General features: G+C 40.6%; 2 protein-coding genes across 3 annotated transcripts; one reads left to right on the forward strand and one right to left on the reverse strand.

Moving 5' to 3' along the window:
- Positions 1–40: 40 nt before the first annotated feature.
- LOC124135735 (S-adenosylmethionine mitochondrial carrier protein-like) lies at positions 41–19,162 on the reverse strand. The gene is made up of 10 exons (XM_046501254.2): positions 18,999–19,162; positions 13,655–13,740; positions 12,074–12,230; positions 10,608–10,717; positions 8,170–8,274; positions 5,811–5,903; positions 2,850–2,919; positions 2,054–2,118; positions 832–905; positions 41–213 (listed from the first exon to the last, which is right to left on the reverse strand). Exons 2-10 carry the CDS (start codon positions 13,688–13,690, stop codon positions 99–101), a joined length of 825 nt encoding a protein of 274 aa, XP_046357210.2. The 5' UTR covers positions 13,691–13,740; positions 18,999–19,162; the 3' UTR covers positions 41–98.
- Positions 19,154–25,868, forward strand: LOC124135726 (uncharacterized protein PF3D7_1225600-like). 2 transcript variants are annotated; one of them, XM_046501232.2, is made up of 6 exons: positions 19,154–19,363; positions 19,964–20,103; positions 20,687–20,909; positions 22,709–23,198; positions 24,067–24,171; positions 25,344–25,868. In XM_046501232.2, exons 1-6 carry the CDS (start codon positions 19,230–19,232, stop codon positions 25,416–25,418), a joined length of 1,167 nt encoding a protein of 388 aa, XP_046357188.2. In that variant the 5' UTR covers positions 19,154–19,229; the 3' UTR covers positions 25,419–25,868. The 2 variants fall into 2 exon arrangements, with proteins under 2 accessions (XP_046357188.2, XP_046357196.2); XM_046501240.2 differs by having other exon boundaries at positions 19,225–19,363; positions 20,662–20,909.
- Positions 25,869–27,836: the final 1,968 nt, after the last annotated feature.

Here is a 27,836-nt window from a genome sequence, read left to right on the forward strand (position 1 = left end):
GGCAGTTGACAGGTGAAGGGGCTGTTTTTTTGCAAACCTGAGACACCAAGCTTAATATGTTGATTGAAACTCCACTCCTGATGCATAAATATATATTTTTAACTTTCATTTAAGTAGTATTTCATTAAAATTCGAACTTTTTCATAAACCCCTAGGAATATTGCTCCCCCGATTGAAATCCAGGCGATCCGGGGAGCCATTCCTGCAAACAACCTGAAACAGACAACAAACGAGAGTCAGTGAGTATGTTCTTCCTCTGCTTTCAGCAATAATTTTCCCATTTCACTTCGAGGACACCAAAATGTACACGCCAAGTTTATAACCATTAAACTACCCCTGCCACAGGAAAGTTTAGAGTGAGTGCGTTTAGGATACTTGAACAGTATTGCAGTTATAATTAAGAATTGACCTTCAACTTGTGTGAGTTCATTGGAGTATGAACCTTCATAGAGTGAGGGCCAAACAGTATGAACGTCGGAGCTTGCGAGGATATTCGTGAACAATCATGCAGTCACGCTCTCTGACATTTCTCAATGTATACTGAAACGCTGAGACCAAGAATAAAGGTTCTAAATGATCAGAAAGAATGTTTTCGTGCTAGGGAATACCCAGGTGTTTCCCCAGGAATGTGGAAGTAGTCCGTCAGTGTTTATGTCATTTCAAGAACACGATCTCGTGAAAAACGTATTAACATCAAACTGTGTCGTTCATACACTTATGAACGTCAATTTCGCAGTCATGTGACCGACCTCTTGTCCAATGGAAAAGCTGTATATAATGTAAACTTCAAATTAAAAAAATTATCATGATTTGGGAGGAAAGCAGAGTTACCCTTTAACACCTCGCTCTGCATGTATAACTTTGAGGGCATGGCCAATACCTCCTCTGGCGACAGCACTGTCAGCCTGCAAAGCAAGCAGATCAACGTGCATTGGTGATATCAATGAGCATCTAGCTGATGACAGGAAGAGAGTTACTTTCCTTAGTTTAACAAATTACAAGTTTATTCAAGTGAGAGACATCTTTGTAACCCTCCTGGTATCATTGCTGCCACCAGTGTGAACCCAGCATGTACATGTGTTTGTGTGCATAGTCACATGTGCGTGCATGGGTGCATGTGTGCGTGTGTGCATGCGTGCGTGCGTGCGTGCGTGGGGTACTTCCCCATGCCAGCTTCCCAGTTGAGCATATTTAACATACAGGTACATTTGGATGTTATATAGCTTATCAACAAAGATATAAAACATAACTGCTGATGCAAGTTAACCAGGTATTTGCATTTATATGTATAACCCAAAACACACATTCTTGATCCTAGAAATCCTCCTGTATCTGCACTATAGTCTTGGTGTGTCTGTGGGATGGCATTACAGGGAATTGTGAAGATGTTCATGGACCAAATCAAATTTTCAACAGATGAAATTTTGTTTGTTTAATAAGATTGTTTTGAGATTGCTATGATTGCAGACTAACTGAAAAGCACCCAACTTCACCCATACATTGTCACCACACCAGAGACAGATCGACAAAAAAATAAAATGTCTTAAGCGAGACGAAAATATATATGGCAACACAAAACTCACAAGAGCATGGCAAACTATGTCTTCGATGAGTGTCTAGTCATTTCCTTCAAAGGCGTCTCTTTAGCAACAAGTTTTCATATATCACACTGTGCAACACATGTACCTTAGAGACTGGTAATTTATTACAGGGGGGCAGTGGGAGTGGTATTATGTCAGAATAATATTTTGCAACTTCATTTTTTCATGACACCCTCCAAATTTCACCGGCCCTCCTCACCCTATAATAAATAACCAGTCCCTTAACATCACAATAAAGGTTACACGATTACAACCCCAGTGACCCGTGAAGATCCAGGGTAGAATAGGTCCTCAGCAACCCATGCTTGTCGTAAGAGGCGACCATGCTTGTCGCAAGAGGCAATTAACGGGATTGGGTTGTTAAGCTTGTTGACTTGGTTGATGAATGTCATTATATCCCAAGTGCAAACAAACAAACAAACAAACAAATACAACCCCCAGTGAGGACAAACCTTGGCTAGCATTATACGTGTTTTCGCCACATCCAGTGGTGTCGTCACTCCAGCAGCTAAACCTCCTGCAATCAGAGAGAATTCAGTCAGTTGTGATTTATTTTACGTTGTGATTTATTTTACATTGCTTTTGTCTTTATTGATTTTGACCGCAAGGATCAAGTCGGACAGAATACTTGACATACATCCGACACTGGTGGGATGAGAGAGAAAAATGGCTTCCTGTAACTACCTTGCTTTTTAATGTCATGTGTGTACGTTGCATTAATATCATGTAGGTATAGTTATTGACAATGGAGTAATAAGGCCAAAAGAACGTCCCTCGCCCGACTTTTAGACAACCACCCTGCAGTTGAATAGAAACAGTAAACAGACCCTCCATAGGTCATGTCAGGTGAACTTTCTAAACAGCCAATCAGTGTTGAGCCTTCTAAATTCTCGGTATGAGTGAGCGAAGCATTCAGAACTGCAAATCCCATTTCTGTATCTAAGAAAACATGTTATGAATGTAAATCAAGGCTGTGGATATTATTATACTCCTGTCATTTCTGAGCACCACGGAATATACACCCCAAAAGCCTCTAAGTCTGGACGCAGACTGGCGGATTAAAAGGTTCACCTGACACGAGCATCTATGGAGGTGTCCTCAGATCTTCACGCATCTAGGTATCATATCAGAGTAAAAGATCTCACTCTAATGAGATTGCACAATCTTATAAACATAGAGTTTATTATATGTATTTAAGGTAGGAAATAAGGAATTTAAGCTTTGTTTTAAACCATGAGTCAGTCATACCTGCAGCAGCTCCACATATACTGGACTGCCACGCCTCTATTGGTCGGCCGGTGTGTGAAAACCACTGGGTCTGAAGCGCATGTAAACATCTCATCAATATTGAGAACCATATTAGTGCTGGACCATATTAGCTCTTGGGAATATGAGCACTGGGCCATATTAGTGTTGGGAAATATGAGTGTTGGGCCATATTAGAGCAGGGGAATATGAGTGCTAGGCAATGAGTGTTGGGCCATATTAGTTTTGGGGAATATGAGTGTTGGGCCATATTGATGCTGGGGAATATGAGTGTTGGGCCATATTAGTGTTGGGGAATATGAGTACTAGGCCATATCAGTGCTGGGGAATATGAGTCCTGGTAAATATTAGTGTTGGGGAATATGAGTCCTGGGAAATATTACTGTTGGGGAATATGAGTGCTGGGCCATATCAGTGCTGGGGAATATGAGTGCTAGGCCTTATAAGTGCTGGTGAATATGAGTGCTGGGCCATATCAGTGCTGAGGAATATGAGTGCTAGGCCCTGTAAGTGCTGGGGAAACAAGGGTATTCTAAGCTGGGACCTTACTTGGGATCTGGGAAACTTCCTACTACATTGCCTCTACATTGCCAAGTGATATATGAACAAGTGAGAGAGTGAATGATGTTAATTGCTGAAGATCTTACAGTAATAGTGAAACCTGATTAACCAAACACCACTAACATATGAAAAACTTGAATAAACTTTGGAAATTTCTGCAGGGGCTTTTGAAGAAGACAGCACCTTTTCCAAACTAGCAGCCCATATTTACAAGACTTCACCAGAAAATATCATGGCCTGAGATGATTCATTGTTTTGAACATGTTGAACACACAGTCCGCTGTTTCTGACATACACTGGATGACAATTATAACTTAACACTTCATGATTCTCATTCTACAGGCCTCTTTCATACACATCCTATATCAGACTTGTTGTAGGAAGTAAATCAGACCTACCACTTAACACTTGCGTTCGTGTTTCACCCTTGATGTCATATCGAGTTGATCACAGGATATGAAACAGCTGTCTGCTTGTGGCTTCACACCACAAACCTAAGTTTGCTGATTCACGTTTACAAATATCCGTTTGTGCGAACATTGAAAAAACAGTTTGCAAACAGTTAGTGTAAAATAGAATTGTTTTCTGTATTCACCCGTATTTTGTCCAACACTTTTTAGTTTTGAAACTTGATTTTGACGCGTAAGTAGTTTGTCCAACATATGTTGGTCACTTGCTACCATTGTTACCAAATAGACAGTGATGAAATGACATTTCTACTTACGTTACCACAAAAAGGCGGCATCATTTGAGAGACGTGAAGAGGAACAAAGCAACAACAACAACTTACATCTCTCATGTGAAATACACAAGTTATCGACACAGTATATGAGGTGGGCTGTCATCATTCAGATCTACCTACCCAACCCTGTCTAGCAATCCAGCTACACGCACTACTTCACATGCTTAGAGAGTGACAAGGACCTGATAAAGTAGCAAGTTTCAATGAAAATTTTAGTTTACAAGGTTCATACAAAAATGTCTCTCAAAAAATCAAATGCGTTTTCAAGGCTACCTTCCCAACATTCATGGTTTATGCAAGTTAATTTCTTCCCCATGTGATAAGCCAAATCGTGTTGACTTGATCAGTCTAACTTTATCAAACCATTTCAGTATCAAAGTGTTGTACGCTGGCAGGTCTTTCCGTTCAATTTCTTACAGATTCGGACATATTCTACTCTCAATGGAAGCAGACAATCAATGGAAGGAAGATTATTCTATGGTTACGGACTATTATTACAAAATGTTTTCTTTACAGCTTTTAACAGATTTCAAAAAAAGATTTCAAACCATGAAAGATACAATTGTTCACAGTATAGTTGAATTGGGCAGCAAAATGAAAGGCTTTTTCAAGGCCAATGTGAATGCAGTTAAATAAATATCCATCATACAGTAGTTTGTTTCTTGTTAAAATGCCACACTCACAATATCCCAGCCTGTTAATAATAAAGTATGGACCAGACAATCCAGTGATTGTGAGCAACGACCTACACAATCAGGATATGCCATCAACCACTGAGCCTGATCTATTTTTCTGCTTTTCACGGTCAACATTGGTTGATGGTGGCCTATTCTAACCTGGAATCCCCAGGGGGTTCGAATAGTAAATAATTACCCTAATTACACAGTGTCAATAACAATAATCTAATATCTAACAACACCTGGGAGAAATATTGTGGATATATATCCTAGACAGAGCTCCAGATAAGCTTTGGTGTTGTGGGTATTTTACCCATTTACTTTAAAATCATTGGGTATCAGTAATTCTATCTGGGTATTCAAATTTCTGTTAACCACTAGTTTTTACACATGTGGGTATTTAAGTTAAATATTTAAAAACACTATTCATCTAGTCCCTGCAAACTGGTGTCGTGTGGGTTCGAGAGCATTATAGGACTAAAAAATATCACGATACTTCCACAAGTAAGTGTGATGGCAAATGATCATGATGTAACTGTCATCGTGGAGTTTGGCAAGGTTGACGGAATGCCCGTTTAAAATTTCAAAATAAGTTGCTGATTTGCTAATCGAATACGCAGGGTTACTTCACAATATTTGATGATACGCACAAGTTAAATTTTAGTAGCGTATCTGTAATGTTCGTTGCATACTTGATATGCTTGGATTTTATTTTACTATGTATTTCTGCATTTCTGATGCGTATTTTACGCAGATACGCAGCTTATCTGGAGCTCTGCTAGATATATATATTCCTTACATAGAGAGTGACAACCTAGCTATCCTCATCATTGTTATAAGTTTTTCCTGAACTCAAGTATTGGCACATCTTCCCGAAGCAAGAGAGTTAACTGACTTTAAAAAGTTTCTGTACTGTTTCTATACTGTCGACACAGTAACGCATGTATATTTCATCATATTTACCTTGAAATATTCCCACATTGGAAACTGTAGGAAGGAGAAAGGCACTTCTCTTGCAACAGTGCTGAAATAGCCTCGGTAAAGTCCTCGAAAACCCTGCAAAAGTAATCAGTGGTAAAAAAAGTGTGGTATCGTCTGGCAGTTATCACACCTTTCAATGCTATTACACTATATACATGAATGTATGAGTGAGTACATTTTACTGTTGGCCAGCGTTAATTGAGGTAGTCTGTCAACTGAGTCTGAGCCAGGCAAACCAGCGCATGAACAACAATCCACCCCGCCGTGGTACGATGACACACTAGCAACCAGGTCACACATTGTGCTCTTAAAAACCTAGCCACATCCTAAACCAGCCGAGTGAATAAGTTGGGCTTTTATGTCAAGTTTAGGGTACTTGGACCATCAGAAAATATATGAAGACTTATTTAAAAGTTCTTTATGTAGTGGAAGTAGTAAGTTTATTTCTGATTGAATTGAAGATTGAAACACTCATAAAATGACAAGTGTTCTGGTTGGTTGGTTGGTTTGTTGTTTAACGCCGCACTCAGCAATATATTCAAGCTATATGACGGCGGTCTGTAAATAATCTCGTCTGGACCAGACAATCCAGTGATTGATATCATGAGCATCAATCCACGTAATTGGGATCGATGACATGCATCAACCAAGTCAGCGAGCCTGATCACCTGATCCCGTTAGTTGCCTTTTACAACAAGCATAGTTGCTGAAGACCTATTCTACCCCAGATCTTCACGGGTCCTTTCATAATGGGACTTGGTTGTTACAGGAAGGTCACCTATCCCTGATTACATGGACATCAGTACCCTACCTCGGTTCACAATCCCTATGAACTTGATTGAGAAGGATACAGGCTGTGCAGCCTGACCCTGGCTATTCAACTTGAAGGAAATATGGTTGCCAGAGCTCATGAAGGGTTGCCGAAGACCTATTCTACCCCGGATCTTCATGGGTCTCAAGTGTTCTGGTGGCTTATGGTGATACTCCCATGGCATTTGGTGTGACCTCCCTTAGACTAAGCTCCATCCAAGTGCTTGATGCTTTCATTACCCTCCCAGTATAGAGAGCTCCAGTGTGAGGAGCTTGTTTTCAGCAGCTGTGGCCTTCTACAATCTGACTTGTGACTCATCTACTTGCCCAGTGTGACCAGAGGCGTGTTCAGGAGGGCGAGCGACTGCGCAAGAGTACAGTGAGGCAATATCTCGCCTTTCTGAATGGGAGGTGCGTACTCGCTCTCGCGGCACAGCATCCAAAATGGCGTCGCCGGGGATCAAAACAGCCCTGTCCACAAGTGTCATAGGTTCACACATTTAATTTCATCACAAGTTTGATTCTCGTCAAAGGCAAACATTTGTTCAATGTGCGACCGCATCTTGGATTACGAGGTGAACTACCTCTCGGGCTCGATCGCGAGTACACACGTGCGCTCGCGCGGTTAGCCGTGTTCAACAGCGCGCACTCGCATAATATCGTGAGCGCCCGTCTACCTATCTGAAAGCGGCTAGTTTTCTGCCTGCTCTTACATTGTTTCCTGGAATCAGGAAGGAGCACATGCCTCTATCAACACATCCGACTGTGACAAATTCTGGACATTTGTGAATGCACTGACTTGGGTAGTAAGGGGTATTATATATTGGTGCTGCCACATATTTGACCCATTGTATTCTCTTTTATGATTGTAAACCTAATCCTGTGTGTTTCAATACAATTTGTTGATTGGTCATTGATCTTGTGTGGTTATTTACTGGTTACACAATTTAGTTCTGTATGAACCGATTTCTGCGTTAACCTTAGCGTTTTTCATTTGGAATCAGCTTGTAACAATATGACACCTATTATGATTAATTGTGTTGTCAGTTATGTCATTAGTTACAGTTGGAGCCAGTGTGATCATGAATGTGTGGAGGGGCAGTGAGCGTGGTTGGCATGGTAACCTCTGAAGCCAGTGTGGAGGGAGGAGTGAGTGTGGTTGTCATGGTTACCTCTGAAACAAGTGTGACCCTGAGGGTGTGGAGGGAGGAGGGAGTGTGGTTGTCATGGTAACCTCTGAAGCCAGTGTGACCCTGAGAGTAGGAAAGAAGAGTGAGGATGGTTGTCATGGTTACCTCTGAAGCCAGTGTGAGGGTGTGGAGGGAAAAGCGAGTGTGGTTGTCATGGTAACCTCTGAAGCCAGTGTGACTCTGAGGGTGCGGAGGGAGGAGCAAGTGTGGTTGTTATGGTAACCTCTGAAGCCAACGTGACCCTGAGGGTACGGAAGGAAGAGTGAGTGTGGTTGTCATGGTTACCTCTGGAGCCAGTGTGAGGGTGAGGAGGGAAAAGCGAGTATGGTTGTCATGGTTACCTCTGAAGCCAGCGTGACCCTGAGGGTCTGGAGGGAGGAGTGAGTGTGGTTGGCCTGAGTTCTCTGCTTCACCACCTCTACTGGGACTCTTATCAAACAGGCAGTCTGAAAACAAAATCAATCCGTGACAATTTGATGGCAGTTGTCTTTAATGAATCAGGGAATGATGAATCTATTATCCCATTCATATATTTCACATACTACCATACTGACTAAATTTTCACATAGAGATGAAAAATCACATATAACGAAATCAAAGAATGGTACATCCAAAAGACATCACATGCTTTAGCAAAGATGCACATTATTTTCTGCCACAGCCAGCAATATTCCAGCTGTATCACACTGGCCTGTAGAGCATCTGGATTGTGAACCAGTGGTTGACAGCATGAGTGAACTGCAGAGCTTTTGATCCCTCGACAACAGCTCAAAAGAAGTAAGAATGTTTTCACAAAAGTTCAGATGTCACGTTTATTTGAGAGGAATTTTCATGCCATTGTTAATAATTTACATACCCGATATGAGGGAAAAAGTGTCCACAGATGAACCCTATCATGACCCCATGCAATAACTGAGTGAATGCACTGAGCAGTATTCCAGTTATACCAGCACGAGTTGTACATAATCTGAACAGGCAACGCAGAAGTTGAAAGCATGAGCAATGATCCACGATACTGGGGTACAACGACAGATAACCAGCCATGGTACACACTGTACCATGTGTACCCACCCAATCCACATTACTTTGTTTGTGTGTTTGTTGCTTAAAGCCGTACTCATCAATATTCCAACTATAAGATGCAGTCTGTAAATAATCAAATCTGGACCAGACAGTCCAGTGATTAACATCATGAGCATTGATCCACGTAATCGGGATATGATGACATGCATCAACCAAGTCAGCAACCTAACCACCCGATCCTGTTAGTCACCTCTTACAGCAAGCATGGGTTGCTGAAGATCTATTCTATCCCGGATCTTCACAGGTCCCACATTAGTAAGCTCATGTGACAAGCATTGGACACTGGGGACCTATTCTGCTCTTGGTACCTTGAGGATCAATCCAAGCTGTTGTGGTTTGATGACAAACAATTAGAATTAGAAATTTCTTAGTGAGCACTTTTGATTGACCAGCCATGCATACTGTGAAGTTATTCTGCACCATAATCCCCAAGGGCCAATGATAGACAGATGGGCTGACAAAACATTTTGTATCTTCCTCACCACTTTCATTGGTAAGAAAGCGTGAGTGAGTATTGTTTTATGCTAATATTCCAGCAATATCACGGTGGGGGACACCAGAAATGGGCTTCTCACTTTGCACCCAAGTGGGGAATCAAACCCAGGCCTTCTGCATGATGGGTGAATACTTTAACCACAAGGCTATCCCACCGCCCCTCATTGGAAAGAACTTCTGCAGGAGAAAACACAACGGTGATCGTGTGTCAGGTATATCAATGCATGATACGTGAGTCATGATACAATACTTTATTTGCCATGAAACTCTCCATGTTCCATATCACGTGGCCAACAACGCTTGCATGATTGTTAATCAGGCATATTTTATATATCAGGCCTACTTATTATAAACTCAAAAAGAATTAATTTTGAAAATCAATACAGAATTACAACATGAATCATACAAGGGCAGGCACATCATGCAGCATCTTCCCGAGGCAAGAGAGTTAACTGAGTATAAAAGTCCAGTTTCCACCCTTGCCGAACTAGGCTGGTATCATGGAGTTACATTTTGGCTGGAATAATGAGTTTATGCATAGTCCAAACAAAATGCGCAACGAAATACAAATCCGATTCGTAAACTGTCGTGCAGATTTTGTTCGATTGCAAATCATGTGCATTGTCAACTCGTTGTCAACAGATTTTTTCTAAATGTTTTCATGTGTTTTATCAAGGTGCTCACGTGATGTATGTTTGATGTATTTCACGATGTTAGACCCCTTTTATCACAATATAGATCTTGATTATCGATTGACTGGGCGCCACCGTTTTGTTTTAAGCAATTGCAAGTGATACGAGAAGTAGAATCTGATTGGTCCATGGGAGAGGCTGAGAAGGGACATAACTCGTAATAGCCACTGGTGGCACTATGATCGAGCCCAGGAATTCCAGCCTAGTTCAGCAAGGGTGGAAACTGGACTTTTAAAGTCAATTAACTCTCTTGCCTCGGGAAGATGATCATGCAGGGGAAGACACCATTGGTCAAATCAAACTAGTCTGCAGCTCATTTCGGACTTGTGTTTTATGTAAAATACAAAGATTTGGGGAGAAAACAACTAGTCCCTCTGGCATTTCACTATTCTTGGACTAATGGATATCAGATCAGTTACCATGTCTATCCTTGTCATGTATCGTATCGTCATGTGTTAATTGGTGATGCATTGATACATTGGAGAATCGTGACACTCCTATGAACTCACCACTTCTCCAAGAGATGCAGCTGCCATGTGTCCTACAGGCGCCAGGGAGCTAGGGAGCATCTGGCTGAAGGCGTGCTTGGTTGCCTCGTACGTGCAGAAGAACAAAGCCGCTGAAACCAATACAATTTTACCCATAATGCATTGAAGTGGGAGGATCAAAAACACTGCAGCTCCAACAAAAACAACAGGACAAAACATATATTTGAATGTATATTGAGAGAATTCAAAATTGCATTTGTTATGATAACCATAATAAAATTACTGAATGAAAACAACGTATTCGACGTAATAAGCGCCCCTCTCTAATAAGCGCCCACGGCGATATTTATTAAAATATTGGCTTGTGAATAATCCCAATTAGCACCCCTTCCGATTGATCAATGTACACAAGACTTATTTATTTGTGTATAATATGCACGCGTGTGTTATATGCACCCTTAATTATGGGCAATTAAATTCTGGAAAAATACATCTGTCGTATATAACATTTCAGGCTGTCAGCATAAACCACGAAATTTATCTTTCAACTTTGTTTTTTTCCCACCAAAATACCATTCTAATAAGAGGCCCTTATTTCTAATTTTGAGAGTGCCCTGGGTGCTTATTACGTCGATTACGGTAAAGAACACATCATAACACTGTAGACAAATGTTAACCACTGTGTTCAATAAGCATCAGAATTGTTCATAGGAACCAAATACACATTGTCAATCCTTTATGGTGAGGTGATGTGAAAGGGGGTATAACGTCGTGTCCAAGATTACTGCACTTATATAGCGACATATATGCACGTGTATGTGTGTGTGTGGCTGCTTGTACTTGTCCGGACTGATGCCGATTTATAGTGCTATCACACTGAGATACCATGCCACAGTTTAAGATGAATACCCCACTCAGACACAGCATACTGACGCCGAGCCGACCAGTCTTGTTTTAGCCCCTTAATGCTGAGCGCAAGGCAAGGTAACAACAAGTACCATCTTTTAACGTCTTTTGGTATGACACGGTCGGGGATCGAACCACAGGCCTTCCGCTCTCTGGACGGACGCTCTACCACTAGACCATGGAGGCGTTCGAATAGTTTAGGGGTTTATAAACACACCTTTCCTCAATCACACTTGACTACATACACCTGCTATATGAAATTTTTAGTCAGGTAATGAAATTACTCCATGTATACTAATCAAAATAAGTTAGGGGTCATGAACATTTTCTTTGATATTTCCCCACTACAAAAAAAGATTTGCAAAATTTGCAGGATTACTAACTTTCTTTGTTCCATATATATAAAGAAGTAAAAAGATCTTGACTAATGAAGCAATGCTTCTTCTCAAATCAGAACCAGAAAACAAATCTTTGAAAGATCTGATGCATATCTAAAACAAATTCCATAACAATAGGAACATTACATGACAGGATTAGTATTTCAATATGAAGCATTCTTTCGAAAAAAAGAGGTCTCAAACCTGTTGGTGCCGAGCCCAGAGCGGCCGACATGAGGCCAGAATATATTCCCTTGAAGCCGCCAGCCTTCCAAAAGCCATGCTGACTCTGAAGCCGAGTCTTGATGGTGTCCAGCGGAAACAGGATCACATCCACTGACGTTCCTGCACAAGCACCTGCCTGGAACACAGGACTTGTGGTGAGCAACGTGACATGGGGTTTAACATCGTGTTCAAGATTATTGCACTTTCACAGAGACGTGCCTGCACGTGTGTGTAATGATACTTGAACTAGTCCAGACAAATAACGGTCTTATAGTGCTAGCCCACTGAGATACCATGTCGCAGTTTTGGTACATATTGGTTATCCCCCTTAGTTTCATCCCCTTAATCCAGAGCGCCAGGCAAGGAAACAACAAGCACCATATTTTAACATATTTTGTTATGATGCAGGCAGGGTCTGAACCACCAATCTTGTGCCCTCCGAGCAGACACTCTATCCACTAGACCATGGAGGTGATCCCTGGAACACAGGACTTGAACTTACACTAGGTCAGCCAGCACATGTAGTTGACTTATGGTATTGTTCAGGTTTGTCATTGATGTGCAAAGGCTTTCACTTGCCTGGATTTAGTAAAGGTAGTAAGCACAAACAAAATGTTTTGTTTGATGTTTAAACTGTTTAAGACCAAAACTAAATATATGGGTGTATTGCCAACACGAGCAATATTCCAGTTAAATGATGGTGTCCTGTATCAAACATCTAACCAGTGACTGATATCATGAGCAATGCCCCATGTCGGAGTACGACAACCCACAATACACTTATGGTTGTCACATCTTGTGAAAAGCAGAGGCCCACTGTATCCTGGAGTGAGTGAGTTAGGTTTAACACCACTCTGAACAGTGTTTGACTTAGTTTGAGTTATATCATAGTGTGTCAGCTTAATGTGGGAGAAAAGTCAGAAGTAATGCAGGTCTCGGGTATTGTGCTGACAAACCTAGAAACATAATGGGAGCAAACCTGGAATTGAACTCACAATCATGGGTTTCTGGCGTGCCCACTGGATGCAACTCACAGCGATTTGTGGCGCCTTTGACGACTGGGCCACCTGTGCTCCCTATTCTAGGCTGGAAATACTCAGGGGGAGGACACATTGTAACCACTTCATTCTCATTAGTTTCCATATCAATTTTTCGATTCATACCTCAATGAACCGTGTTGGTCGGCACTCATACTGAGCACTGGGACCTACCCTGCCCTGCAACTCCCTGTAACCATGGTAACCAGTAGCAATGATGGTTGGTTGGTTGGTTTGTTGTTTAACGCCGCACTCTGCAATATTCCAGCTATATGACGGCAGACTGTAAATAATCGAGTCTGGACCAGACAATCCAGTGATTAATATCATGAGCATCGATCCACGCAATTGGGATCAATGACATGCATCAACCAAGTCAGCGAACCTGACCACCCGGTCCCGTTAGTCGCCTTTTACGACAAGCATAGTCACCTTTTACGGTAAGTATGGGTTGCTGAAGACCTATTCTACCCCGGAATCTTCATGGGTCTAGCAATGATGTATAAGACCAACATATACTCACAACCAGAGCTATCTTAAAATCAGTGTAGCTTTTCATAGTTTGTTGTATCTTCTTTCCAGCAGAGGCAACTTCAAGAAGTGTCAATTCTGCAAGACAAAAAACATGAATTAAAAAAGCGCATACCAAAAACAACGGAATAACATTTTGATCTCACACTGCTTTTTATAGATTTCAATGTAGATTTTTGCCACAACTACTTTCAGTCAGCCTCACTGACACTATGTGCAAGGTTTTCAGAGTAAGATGGCGAAAGTCATTAAGATAAAATATACTACATAGAACATTTGTCTTTTCTTGCCAATTATGTTTGTTTTTACGCCGCTTTTAGCAATATTCCAGCAATATCACGGTGGGGGACACCAGAAATGGGCTTCTCACATTGTACCCATGTCGGGAATCGAACCGAGGTCTTGGGCGTGACGAGCGAACACTTTAACCACTAGGTAAGGGTGAAACGATACACCGATATTCCGATGCATCGTGATACTTGACCCACGATACGACATACGATAAACGTGGGCCCATTTATCGATACGCCACGATATACGGAACGCAAATCTCAAGTAAAGCGTTTCCTCGCTATTGTGCCTTTCAACATTTGTTCAATAAACCGCTAACTTGGTTAAAGCGCGCGGTAACGCATGGCTCCCAAAAACATACTTACATTTTTAATAAGCTCAGGTTTTACACCGACAGATGTTTTTCCCCATCGCAAAAAACATTATCAGCTGATCCCCACAAGCACATAACACTGGAAATACCTGTCAGCAAATCCGAATTGAAGTACGCAATTCAATACCATTATTATACTATCTTGTTACTAAAATGTGTTCATTATATTTCTGGACTTGTGTTTGTAATATATTTTATTAATTTTATTCAAAATTTCATTTAATATTGTTTTCATTAAGTTATGTGAAATCGTGTGTGAAGAGATACTGCAACCACGGTCAGATTACCGCTTTTGACGCATTGAAATGAACTTTAGTTGCTAGAGAATGGATACATATATTAAAAATGCAATACTTTGACTCGTTAAAAGTCATATGTGTGGCAATTTGGCGAATATGACAACATAACGTTTTCGCAATCGAAATACATGTAGCACGGGAAATCCCTAGGGTGACTGATCAAATTGTTCCATACGTAAAAATATCCTGCAACAGCAATCACCAGTACCAAAATGCTACACTTGTGGTTCTTATAATTTGAAATATATATATAGTAAAAGCTGCAACTAAGGTAACACGATATTGGAATATATTATTCCTGATAAAACAATAATTTCAGATACAATTTCTTCGAGCATGGCATCAAAATTCTTTGAAGTTGTATCACCGGTGGAGTACATTAATTATTTTCTGGTGTTTGAACTTTAAATTGTTTTTAAGTTCCAACTTCAGTAGTTATTATAAAATATAAAATATAAAATAATTTTGACTGTTCCAAAATCATGAAAGGTTCAATCTTGACATGCTTTAAGTCTTGTTTTATTTATCATTGCGTATCGAGACCAGAATATCGAGATGCGTATCGTATCGTGACCTTCCTGTATCGTTGCAGCCCTACCACTAGGTTACCCGACTGCCACTCTTGCCAATTAACATGACCTGACAAAGTTGACAGTTACACTGGTGGCTGCAGCGTTCCTGAAAGTTCCTTTGTCAGGTCACTTGATGAGACAAACATCATAATCGCTTAATGTGTTTTTATCCTGCTTATAAACCTATTCATTGGGATCTCTATTAAGTAAGAGAGTTCTTTCTATAGGCATTAAAACCTATTAAGAGGTTTTACTTTCAAAGTAAAACCTATTAAGAGGTTTTACTTTCAAAAGTAAAACTTATTATGAGGTTTTATTTTCGTTCAGGAGGTTTTACTTTGAATGTAAAAGCTCAAATCTCAGGTTTAACCAAGTAACTGAAAAAATGACAACAAGTAGCAATTCTCTTCCTGAATATTCTGGATGCCATGAAATGTCTATCTGGTATGCAGTTGCCAGTATGATGAAATGTTCATTTCGTCTTTTTTCGCAAAGAGGGACAAATCGATAAATTAAATTAGCCTCAAGCTTTTCATGCTTATGCATGAATGGTCATACATTCTATGTGAAAATCCCAGTCTATGTCACGTGTCCCAGCTGTGTACACTGATATGACTCCAGAGTTCTTAAATTGGATGCCAAGGCAAGTAAAGTGGTATGCCGGATGCATGGGGTTACTTGTTGTGTATCAGTTGCATGGTTTAAAAATTTGACTTTATTCCAGCTTCGCTCCATGCTCACTCACTTTCTTATTTATTGCGGGGGCACGGGTGGCCCAGTCGTCTAAGGTGCCGCGATTCGCTGTGCAGAGTTGCGTCCCTTGGGCACGCCAGAAACCTATGATTGTGGATTCGAATCCCGGTTCACCCTGATTATGTTTCTAGGTTTGTCAGCACCATACCCGTGCTCGTGGGTTTCACCGAAGTGGTAAACGTCTGAGACCTGCATCACTTCGGGCTTTCCTCCCACATTAAGCTGACACGCCGCGATATAACTGGAATACTGTTAAAAGCGGCGTTAACTCACTCACTCAATCTTATTTATTGCACTTCTTTTTGAAAACAAAACGTGGCAGTTCAAAGAGTTATCTTCATTTTAAAACATGTCAAAGTTTATTCTTTAGCCCATTAATCTTTTCACAAACTGTCAATGACATTCATATCAAATTTGTAGAATTCTTGATGTAAACAGGCCTATTTTGGCCTGCATATCAGAGTGCTCTTGAATGACATATTTGACGTTGAGACAAAGGTAATCAGACCGACTCTGATCTGCAAACCCTATTTTCTTAGAGACCAATTGATGTTTATTGAGTACCTCATACTCAATATTGCAAACATACCTGTATGACCTAGGCATGTATAGTCTGGAAGTTAATTTAAGGTACCGACGTTTACTGCAATATCTGAAAAACTATCGGACCTACTCCAGTCAAAGTTGGTATGAGATTATTAAACAGTCATACATAACTGGATATTACATTTAAAGACAATCGGTGCATGAATAAAATATCGTGTATTTAGCTATCACTATATTTCATCAACAACCAGACCTGTTCGTCACGGGTGGAATGAGCATTCATTGTAACAGCCATCTGCATAATGCTACCCCTGCGTCACAGGGCCATATGACACAGTTGAACCAATCAACTCAACTCGAAAGGTTGCACGGGAATCACGCACGCATGAATACAGTGTTAGCGTTGGGCGTCTCAAGCAGTTATTTAATAATATTTATCCAATTATTTTTGCATTCTTTTTCAGGTCAGTGTTATTGACTTGAATGTATCATTCCTTGCCACATTATTATATTTCATGCATCATGTTATTAGGTGTAATATATCATACATAATTATTCATTTAGACAAATCATTGCTTTATGGTTTCGGTGAAAGAGAATCAAATTCTGAGCCGAGAATTGCACAAAGTGGACAAGATCCGATTACGACATGTACTACAAAGCACAAACCTGAAATTCGTAGACGATTCCTAGAATTTCTTTGATAAACAAATTTTTTCTCACGAATGCCACGAAATACAAGAATGTTTGGGAATCAAATAAGATATATTTAAGATTCTTAAGAAATGATTAAGTATATGTACGAATATGTGAGAATTCATATCCGTGGTAATTCGGGCTATTGCATGTCGTAGTGAAACAGGGGTATATATATTGCACTATTCTTGGTCCCACGAAATGCCCTCGTCGTCAGATTCGGAGTCTGTGCTGTCACCTAAGTGAACAACAACAGGCTGGACAGTATCTGGTCGGATACAGTCTTGTTTCCAATACTCTTCCTCAACTTTGATAACATGTTGGACACAGTTTGCCCAACGTTCATCTGTAATTTCTCCCATCCCTTTCAAGACAATCTGCTTGACGTCGGCAAGCTTGAAGATTTTATTTTGCCATGCGACCATATTTTTCAAATCACCCCAGATTAGTTTGATGGGATTCAAGTCACAATGGTAAGGAGGAAGTCTAAGCACTTCGTGACCGTGTTCTCTCAACATGATGTCAATCAAATAAGAGGGCGGGGGTTTGTTCTGAAGAACCAGTTGGTCGTAGTCATTTTTTTGGCTTTCATGGGCCGAGCAATGCGGTTGTTGTCCAACCACTGACATATCTCACCTTTGGTGGAATTTGAGGTTGGACAACGGTTAATAGGATCTCGACAACTGTGATCGGGAGCATTGTCCATAACCACCAAGGATTTATCAGGCAGTGCTAAGAGGAGCTGCTCCTCAACATACGCAGTGAAAACCTGACTATTCATCTCTGTATGGTAGTCTCTGCCATCTGTAGATCTGAACACTAGATCACACCCAGGGAGTACACCTCTGTGGGAGCCTGCATGGAGGACAATCAGGCGCTCCCCTTTACCAGGGGGGATCTTGTGCTGTGGCTCTCTGGTATCTGGGTGAGACCATTGGTAAGCCGCTGTGTGGCAGGCGTCAACCCAGGTTGCGTCCAAATAGACTCATAGCCTTCTTCTCGTTTCTTTTTAACAGTGCACAAATAATTGATACGCAATGAATGATATCTGGTCGTTCACACATTGCTAGTTTACAAATGGTCCATTTGGAAATATCTAAGTCATGCTCTGGAAGGAGAATTTGTTTTAGTTTTCGTGTTGAAATAAATTCATTTTCTCGTGTTAACCGCCGAATCACGTCCATGACAACTTTCTTATCAAAGGAATCTAACTTTAATTTCCTATCCTGTTTTGAGATGCCCCCTAAGGGATGTGCAGGGGAGCATGTGTTTTTATGAGAGTTCAAAATCTTAACTACGGTTTGTTTGGGAAGATGTCAAAGAGGGGCGAACATCTTTCACTTTCAGCCTTAAAGTAAACACTATATTCGTGCGTGCGTGATTCCCATGCAACCTTTCAAGTTGAGTTGATTGGTTCAACCGTGTCGTATGGCCCTGTGATACAGGGGTAGCATTATGCAGATGGCTGTTTCAATGAATGCTCATTCCACCCGTGACGAACAGGTCTGGTTGTTGATGAAATATAGTGATAGCTAAATAGACAGATTTTTTATTCATGCACTGATTGTCTTTAATGTAATATCCAGTTATGTATGACTGTTTAATAATCTCATACCAACTTTGACTGGAGTTGGTCCAATAGTTTTTTCAGATATTGTAGTAAACGTCGGTACCTTAAATTAACTGTCAAGACTATTGTGTAGGGCTAGGCTACTGCTCAGTGGCGCATGCAAACTTGGGGGGACAAAGTCTTAGGGCATTAGGCTAGGGACTAGGTCAACTGTGAAAATTTAGAAGATATCCTACCTGTTAGTTGTTGTCCTCTGGTGTGGTCTGGATTTGGTATTATCCGTACTTCTCAAACAGGACAATCATATCCACACTATAAGATACGGCGGCCTACATGTGTCGTGTATTAAAAGAATCCTTCTGCTTACACTACTTCCGTCTATGTAGCGTAGGACGCGGGCGGTTAACTTCCGCTGTAGGAATCGTGGCGCGAGTACAGACGTTGTCGCTCTGATTCCAGGTTTCACCATGGAAGGTGGGACTTTGATGTTCAACTCGAAGTACAAAAGTCTAGCAGCAGAATGGCTAGGACTGTCACCTGACCAACTAACGATAAAAGATGAACCAGATGTCCGTTCAAACGAATCAAAACAAGAACACGTGTTAGTAAACTCACTTTTCTCACTATGCCTTGATCAGCTGCGAAATCGTACGTAGCTATGTAACTATGTAACAAAAGTTATATTTGGGATAAAACTTTCTTTAAATACAAATGGTGATTCGAAACCACTCCGTCAGAGTGAGGCACCTGATCGCCAGCACACAAAACTAGCCATCTGACCCACTGAGCCACCGAGGCGTCCACAGAATGGAAGAGGTCCATATCATGTATTTGTTGTACACAAGGAGGGCTGAGCAATGACTAAATAAATAATATCATTAAAATGATAAAGGACCAACTGTTAACATGGTTGACATAATCATGATTATCATTAATTGCGTAGCAACCCATGCTTGCCGTAAAAGGCGACTATGCTTGTCGTAAGAGGCAACTAATGGGATCGGGTGGTCTGGGTCGCAGACTTGGTTGATACATCATGATACATGTCATCGATCCCAATTGCTTGGATTGATGCTCATGATGTCAATCACTGGATTGTCTGGTCTAGACACAATTATTTACAGGCCGCCGTCATATAGCTGGAATATTGCTGAGTGGTAAACAACAAAAAAACAAACATTTATTGCGTTGTATTTTCCAGACCAATACCAAACAACGCTGTTAAGAAAAAGAAAACAAAACAGACTAAAAGGGAAAAGGTCAGAACGTCTTTTGAAATAGGTGAAAAACTGCAAAAGAAATTATCTAAAGCAAGGAAAAGGGGATATGATCGAGAAAAAGGTAAGAAGGAGGTAGCTGTAGTAACTGTAACCGATCTGTTCTGCTCCCTAAACATGATTAATGATTTGGATATTGACTTTTGCTACACACAGAACTATTGGTTAAATCCAGGGTAGAATAGGTCTTCAGCAACCCATGCTTGCCGTGAAAGGCGACTATGCTTGTCGTAAAAGGCGACTTGGTTGATGCATGTCATCAATACCAATTGCATGGATCGATGCTCATGATGTCAATCATTGGATTGTCTTGTCCAAACTCGATTATTTACAGACCGGCGTCATATAGCTGGAATATTGCTGAGTGTATCACTGAGTAATAACAACCAACCAACCAATCTTCCATATCGTTTTCTTGACAGATTCCAAATGGAGGTACTATTGTAAGCAGGGACTTCTCTAAATAAATATAGATAAATAATAGATAAAATAGTCTTGTCCGGACTTGATTATTTGTTAACCACCATCCTAAGGCTGGAAAATTGCTGAATGTGCTGTTAAACAACAAACAAAGAAACAATACCTGTGAATACATTGAAACCACTATATGTGTGTCTCCTAGCTCACTCCCTCACTTGTGTTACCAGAGGAGACTGCAAGGGTTTGTGACAAGTCTGTCCGTGATGATGGAGAGGAGGAAGAGAGTAGGTCGGAAAGTGTGAAGAAAAGGCCAAGGGTGGATGAAGGGAAGGATGGAAACAGACTTAAACCCCTTACAATTGCTGATCTGAAAACAAGACTGAAAGATCCAACATTGTCTAAACCAGTAAAGAAAAAGCTACGTAAAAGATTGAGGATTTTGGAAGAAAAGTAAGGCACTTAAAACAATTTATGAGATCTCTATTTCGTTCACTAACATGGAGAAAATATTACAGCACTCTGTGCTAAGTACTTTTGAATCTGCTAGCCGAAAGGTGGCTCTTAGCAGGGTTTTGTAAAGGTTTTTGCGTTTAACATGTTACCATGGTTATAAGGGAGCATGGGTCGCAAAGTCATCTAAGGCTCCATATTTCCCTGTGCAGAGTTGCGTGAAATCTATGATTGTTGGTTTGGATCCCGATTTACCCATTTTATGTTTTTAGGTTTGTCAGCACCATACCCATGCTCATTTGTTTCACCATTTATGATATTACTTACATGACCCGAGCACCGGACAATAGTTATTTGGATCGAACTTGTCCTCCATGTAAACAGTATTGTACTCAGGCATCAAGTAATATTGATGATTAAATCCTGAAGACTCCGATGGTAAACATCGTAAAGGCAATGGAAAGCCCTCTGTTGCCCACTGAATTGTATCTGTGATTATCCTGTATATTTTGTCTCCATTCTTCATGTTATAAATGGGGGCACGGGTGGCCCAGTCGTCTTAGGCGCCGCGATATTCGCTGTGCAGAGTTGCGTCCCTTGGGCACGCCAGAAACCTATGATTGTGGGTTCGAATCCCGATTCACCCCGATTATGTTTCTAGGTTTGTCAGCAACATACCCGTGCTCGTGGGTTTCACCGAAGTGGTAAAGGTCTGAGACCTGCATCACTTCGGGCTTTCCTCTCACATTAAGCTGACACGCCGCGATATAACTGTAATACTGTTAAAAGCAGCGTTAAACCCAACTCACTCACTCATGTTATAAATACTAAGGACCCTTTTGCCAACAAAACTTCATGACGGAAGTGACCATCTCCATTCCTTGTATCATGTGTATCGCTAAGTTCGCAAAGAATAAGCTCCAAATAAGAAAATCAGCATTAAGTTACATTAGACATTGCAGCATTAAACAAGCATGTCAGCAATGTATTTGATTGAATCAAAGGACTGTTATGTATGTACTTTTAAGCAAGTTATTTATCTTTAGTTGGTTATAAATATTTTGACTCCCGATTCAATCCAGGTGGTTAAAAAAAATTAAAAAATGAATTCCCCCCAATTAAAATGTGTGATTACCGAGTTGACAGCTGGTGATGTCAGAATACCACATGGTCAGAGAATTCTTACATGAGAGGTGAAGGATGGTGGAACAGATGCCCCTCCTGATACTCAAGATTAAAATGACGGAACGATAATTCCTCATGCTGCCAGGCATTCACATTTTATTGGTGATCCTGGATATTGCTGCTTGTTTATTTCATGACCGAAGGGGGCACGGGTGGCCCAGTCGTCTAAGGCGCCGCAATTCGCTGTGCAGAGTTGCGTCCCCTGAGGATACCAGAAACCTATGATTGTGGGTTCGAATCCTGGTTCGCCCCGATTATGTTTCCAGGTTTGCCAGCACTATACCCGTGCTCGTGGGTTTCACCGAAGTGGTAAATGTCTGAGTCCTGTATCACTTCAGGCTTTCCTCCAGCATCAAGCTGACATGCACAGTTATATAACTGGAATGCTGTTAAAAGCGGCGTTAAACCCAACTCACTCACTCACTCATGACAGAACAGTGTTGTTCAACTGGATGATTTTTTAGCATCATGTCATTCAAACAGGACTCGAAATGAAAAGATGGTGGCGAATGGCGAAGGGGTATTTATAATTATGGGATAGAGATGTAATCGTGCAAACTTAAGGGTGACTCCATCGAAACAAATAATGAATCATGTCTGTTGTAATATTTCAGAGATGGAGCATCCTCAGCTCTTCAGGATGGAAACAAACATGGCTTCAAAGGACCTAATGCTGAGAAGTTACAAACAAAGTTAAAGAGAAAGGAAATTGATGAGTTTTCAAAAAGTTTTACTGATCATATGAAGGATTACAACAATAAAAAGAAAAAAAAGCAGACTGGTTTTTCGGATAAAAAAAATAAAATGAAAATGAAACGGAATAAAGGTAATGTGACAGATATCAACAAAAGTGACCTTATTGCCAATCAAGATGACTCTGTCAGTGATTCAGACGAAAGTGAATCAGGAAATCAGAGTCCGCAAAGGGCCATAAAAAGTGACATGATTTTTGTGGACCGAAGTCCTGTGAAAAAAGACAATGTGCAATCTTCAAAAAAGAAAACGAAGAAGAAAACAAAGTCCTTACACAGCGGTGTTTCCAAAGATGATGAGGCTGATTCCACGAAGCATAAAAAGACAATAGCGGGAGACAGCAGCAAAGTGGTATGTTGAGTGTAACATTTGAATCTCTTCAGTGGTGACTGAAAACAAATAACTAGCAGTCCCATACAACTGGAATTTTAGGTCAATATTTGACTGCCATTGTTGGTGATCTGAGTAATGTCTACCGCTCAAGATTGTCATGATAACTGACAGAGGTATTATTCGTCCATAGACTTATAATACAAATATCAATTGGGAATACGTTTGGCTCATGTCATGGAAGGTGAAAGGTCAAGGTCATGAGAGAAAAATCTCACAAAAACATGAATGGTTTGATAGGCATTACTTAGAAGTTGACGGATGACAAAGTAGACACCCTTTATGGATACTGTTAAGGTGACGTTTCGATATAGATCCTCAAGTAACGTCGCCTTTACAGTATTAAAGAAGTTGTTATACATAAATTGTAGATAACTTTGTAAAACATTCATGGTTACACTTTTTCAAAAGGTATCAATGCATTTATCAGTTAAATGATCGGGAATTGGTCAGCGTTAATTTTGTAGGTGTAAAACATGCTTGTTGCATTGTCAATTTCTAAGGCGTGCTTACCTCTACAGGCATATAACTATATATTTATGACCCTCCCCAAAGAGACAAAATGCAAAAAGCACTTTATATTTTACAATAAACTACTGGTGCCTAATGTTTTTGGACTGGAAGTACATGGTACGGTACCTCTATTACGATTTGAGAGCTTTGGGGAAATAGCGGTGATGTGGCTGCTTGTGGTCTTGCAAGTACTTGTGAACCTGTACTTTACATGATGATATGGAGTAAGTTGGCTTTAGCATGTTCAATCTTAGAACAAGACAAACCACTTGTCTTTAAACAACATTGAGTTGCTCCGTCTTCTCTGCCGTTGTAGATTGGTGGGGACGGCAATAGTAAAACTCCAGGGAGGAAACGGAAGCATCACAAGAAAAGAAGCAAACAGAAAAACATTAAAAAAGATCACAGGCCAGATGAAAAGGTAACGAAAATAGTATTGCATAGGGCTTGGATGAGTCCAAATTTACTACCCGGGTTTCCATTCCGCTATTACCCGACCCTACTGGGGTACCTGCTACATGCCCAAGAGTTAGGTACAAAATGGCCGATTTGGAATAGTTTGATCGCAGCCCTGGTAAAATGTATTTAGATACACGTATAAACATGATAAAACAATCTGGTCATGCAAACCTATAAAGGTCAGAAGGATTGGTGCTTAGTCAGAAAGAAATGCAAACATTAGTGACTTGTAGTTTAACCATAGAGTTCTAGATATTTTTTGTCATTAAACAATATATCCCGTGACTAACCTTGGGTCCTTTGGGTACCCTGGTCCTACTCGCTACCCGTCCAAGCCCATGGCATTTTTGAAAAAAGAAATATATTTATTCAGTTGCAAAACACAGAGGACAAAACCTCAAAGTTAATTATTTTAACTTGGAATGGTGCTGAAAATACATCAATTCCTTTGCGATGCTGGTTATATCCTGGCATGACAACACATTGTCTCCATCCTGACACGCAAAAATCGCATTAAAGTACAACAAGTACCAACTGACCTTTCGCTTCACCAGGGGAAATGCTCTATCCAATAGAATTGGTCCCCAGCAAGCTATGCTTATTAGAGAGAGGTTACTGAATGGATCAGGTGGACGGGCTTGGTTGATTTTGTGTCATTGTACCTCGTTAATCTGGGACGTTGCACATATCAATCGCTGATTTATCTTATTCATTCTCTTATGTTGAGAATAAGTCTTCAGCATCCCATGCTTGCCGTAAGAGGTGACTAACAGGATCGGGTGGATGGTCAGGCTTTCTGACTTGGTTCATGCATGTCACTGTATCCCAATTCAGTAGACTGATGCTCATGATATCAATCACTTGATTGTCTGGCCAAAACTCGATTATTTACAGACTGCCGTCATATAGCTGGAATATTGCTGAGTGCAGCATTAAACCACAAAGACCTGGAACATTGCTGAATGTGGCATTAAGTAACGAACAAGCAAAGTATCTTTAAGTATTAGTTTTGCCTGCAGAGGTTACAGTGTTGTGTATAAAATGTTTCACTCTGGAGGCAAAGCCATATTTGTGTGTTGATGTATGTGTGGACTGGTATTAATCAATGCAGCTCTGAATCTCTTATTTTTACAGAAGCCAGCTCATCTTCAGGGTGCAGGGAAGGGCAGAGTCAAACAAAAAGTGTCATCACCGAAAAAACCCGACTGAACAATTTAATAATTTGTTGCTCTCATCACTCATGTAAGAAACAAAGGAGGACAATAGAACAGACCTGTGATGCTCGTTGACATTAAAGTCTGGTGTTAAGCAATACACATAGAATATATGAATGGATAAGCTTTTGGAAACAGTCGAGCCACAATATAAAAAAACCCACAATAACTTTCACCTTTAGGTAATTGTTCAGTGTGGGACTTTCTGTAGCCATCAACCCAACAAAACCAAAGTAAAGTATAAATTAGGTTTGTCTTGGAAGTTTGGATTATGACAACCCATATGTGATCTAATACTGTAAAATATGTGGAAGGATAATTTTATACCAGTAGACTCAAGTTTTGGTGCAGACTTATTGTGTTCAATGTTAATTAGCTCACCTGGCCATTAATGAAATGATGGGAACTGTAGAAGTGAATTTGGAATAAAAAGAAATATATTTGATCATTCTGTGAATTCTTGTGGATGTCCATGAAGTTACATCAGCAGTGGTGGTTAAAGCGTTCGCTCGTCACGCTGAAGACTCGAGTTCGATTCCTGACATTGGTACAATGTGTGAAGCCCACTTCTGGTGTCCGCCGCTGTGATATTGCTGGAATATTGCTAAAAGTGGCTTAAAACCATACTCACTACACAGTAGTGCGCGGTTGGGTAGCCTAGTGGTTAAGGTGTACACTCGTCATGCTGAAGACCTGGGTTCAATGAAGCCCATTTCTGGTGTCCCCCGACGTGATATTGGTAAATGTTGCGTAAAACCATACTCACTCACTACATCAGCAGTGAAGTCAGTCTGGATTGCTGCACTGCAAGAGGAACGTGCATTACAGTACCCCGCCTTAGGGGCCGACGCTTTGATATTTTGTCTGGGAATGGGAGAAGACTGGGACATGTAAACAAGTTCTCAGGTTTTACAAGAACAAATAAATCATTCACTGGCTGTGCAAGATGTACAACAATGATGCACTGTGGGTAAACAAATGTTTGGCTCTTCCTTTTAGAGAAATAAATGGTCAAATGTAAAATGTTGACAGAAAAAATATTTAGTCTCAAGTCCTTTCCTGTCTGGGTACAGTTCTAACAGTTAAAGCCCCTTCAAAGTGTATCCTGTTATAATGTTAAGAGTCACGTTTTGTCGGCATAATTTTTCATAGTCTTACACACATCAGTACTTCACACGCTTGTAGTCACAGCATTCCTGTATTTCCATCACCACGGGGCACGGGTCGTCCAGGGCACCGCGATATGCTGTGCAGAGTTGCGTCCCTTGGGCAAGCCAAAAACCTATGATTGTGGGTTCAAATCCCGGTTTGCCCGGATTATATTCCTAGGGTTGTCAGCACCATTCCCATACTCGTGGGTTTCACCAAAGTGGTAAACGTCTGAGACCTGCATCACTTAGGGCTTTCCTCCCATTAAGCTGACACACCGTGATATGACTGGAATGATCTTAAAAGCGTTGTTAAACCCAAATCACTTACTCCATCACCATAAGTATTGGAGTCACATCACAGCATGTCATGACTGATAAGGGAAAATAAATTGGAGTGTGTGCTGTGATCTGATTGGTCGAAACATTTGTTGAGATTGGATCTGGTAATCTTTAGGTCCTTTCATTGCGTTGGTTATAAACAAAATCTCGCTTCTCATGTCAATCACTGGATTGTCTGGTCCAGACTCAATATTTACAGGCCGCAGTCATGTAGCTAGAATATTGCTGAGTGTGGCATTACACTATAAAACAAACAAACAAGATGTCAATATTAACCATTGGAAACCAACAAACAAGAAGAAATCAAAACTTGTTTATTGCATGTATAGCGAAATATTACATTTTTATACAAACAAAATATATACACATGGAAAAGAGTTAAGAATGCTTACAATATCAATATTATATAGCCAGTTCTAAAATTGCAACCTATATTAATGTTCTGACGAAACCCATTCATTTATGTTTAGAAATAGACATGCTTATACTGAAATACAGAATCTGACACAAGTAGGTTGGGATATATGAACTCAATTGTGATGCTTAAGGTGAAGGTGAAGTGAGGTGAGGTGAATTGGGTGTAACATCGTCGCTTTCAAGATTATTGTTATTCCGTAGCGATGTGTGTCTGATTATACTTGTCCGGACTGATTTATAGTGCTAGCCCACTGAGATACCATGCCACGGTTTAATACGGTTTCCCCCACTCAGACACAGTATACAGTATACCAATCTCATTAAAATCAGATCTTAGTTCCACTAAACAAAGATCTGCGGACATCCCATTAGGGGTCACGTCAGAACGACCTTTTATCCGACCAATCAGAGCGTCGCTTACCAGATCATGAAAGTGACAGTCGGAATGTGATTTCTAATCATGCAACCTCGAAACTTCAACACGGGGTATTCTGAACGATAGTTAC

The sequence above is a fragment of the Haliotis rufescens genome, unplaced genomic scaffold (genome assembly GCF_023055435.1).
Source record: "Haliotis rufescens isolate VD_foot unplaced genomic scaffold, xgHalRufe1.0.p SCAF_16, whole genome shotgun sequence".
NCBI classification, from domain to species: Eukaryota; Metazoa; Mollusca; class Gastropoda; order Lepetellida; family Haliotidae; genus Haliotis; species Haliotis rufescens.

What these genes read in the sequence shown, in the direction of transcription:
- LOC124135735 (XM_046501254.2), bottom strand. Translation starts at nt 13,690, where the DNA reads ATGAAAAGCTACACTGATTTTAAGATAGCTCTGGTT. An exon ending in ATTTTAAGATAGCTCTGGTT is followed by an intron (nt 12,231 to 13,654) that starts GTGAGTATATGT and finishes CCTGTGTTCCAG; the next exon opens with GCAGGTGCTTGTGCAGGAAC. An exon ending in GGGTCACGCTGGCTTCAGAG is followed by an intron (nt 5,904 to 8,169) that starts GTAACCATGACA and finishes TTACTTTTGCAG; the next exon opens with GGTTTTCGAGGACTTTACCG.
- LOC124135726 (XM_046501232.2), top strand. Translation starts at nt 19,230, where the DNA reads ATGGAAGGTGGGACTTTGATGTTCAACTCGAAGTACAAAAGTCTAGCA. An exon ending in GGGATATGATCGAGAAAAAG is followed by an intron (nt 20,104 to 20,686) that starts GTAAGAAGGAGG and finishes TTGTGTTACCAG; the next exon opens with AGGAGACTGCAAGGGTTTGT. An exon ending in TTGAGGATTTTGGAAGAAAA is followed by an intron (nt 20,910 to 22,708) that starts GTAAGGCACTTA and finishes GTAATATTTCAG; the next exon opens with AGATGGAGCATCCTCAGCTC.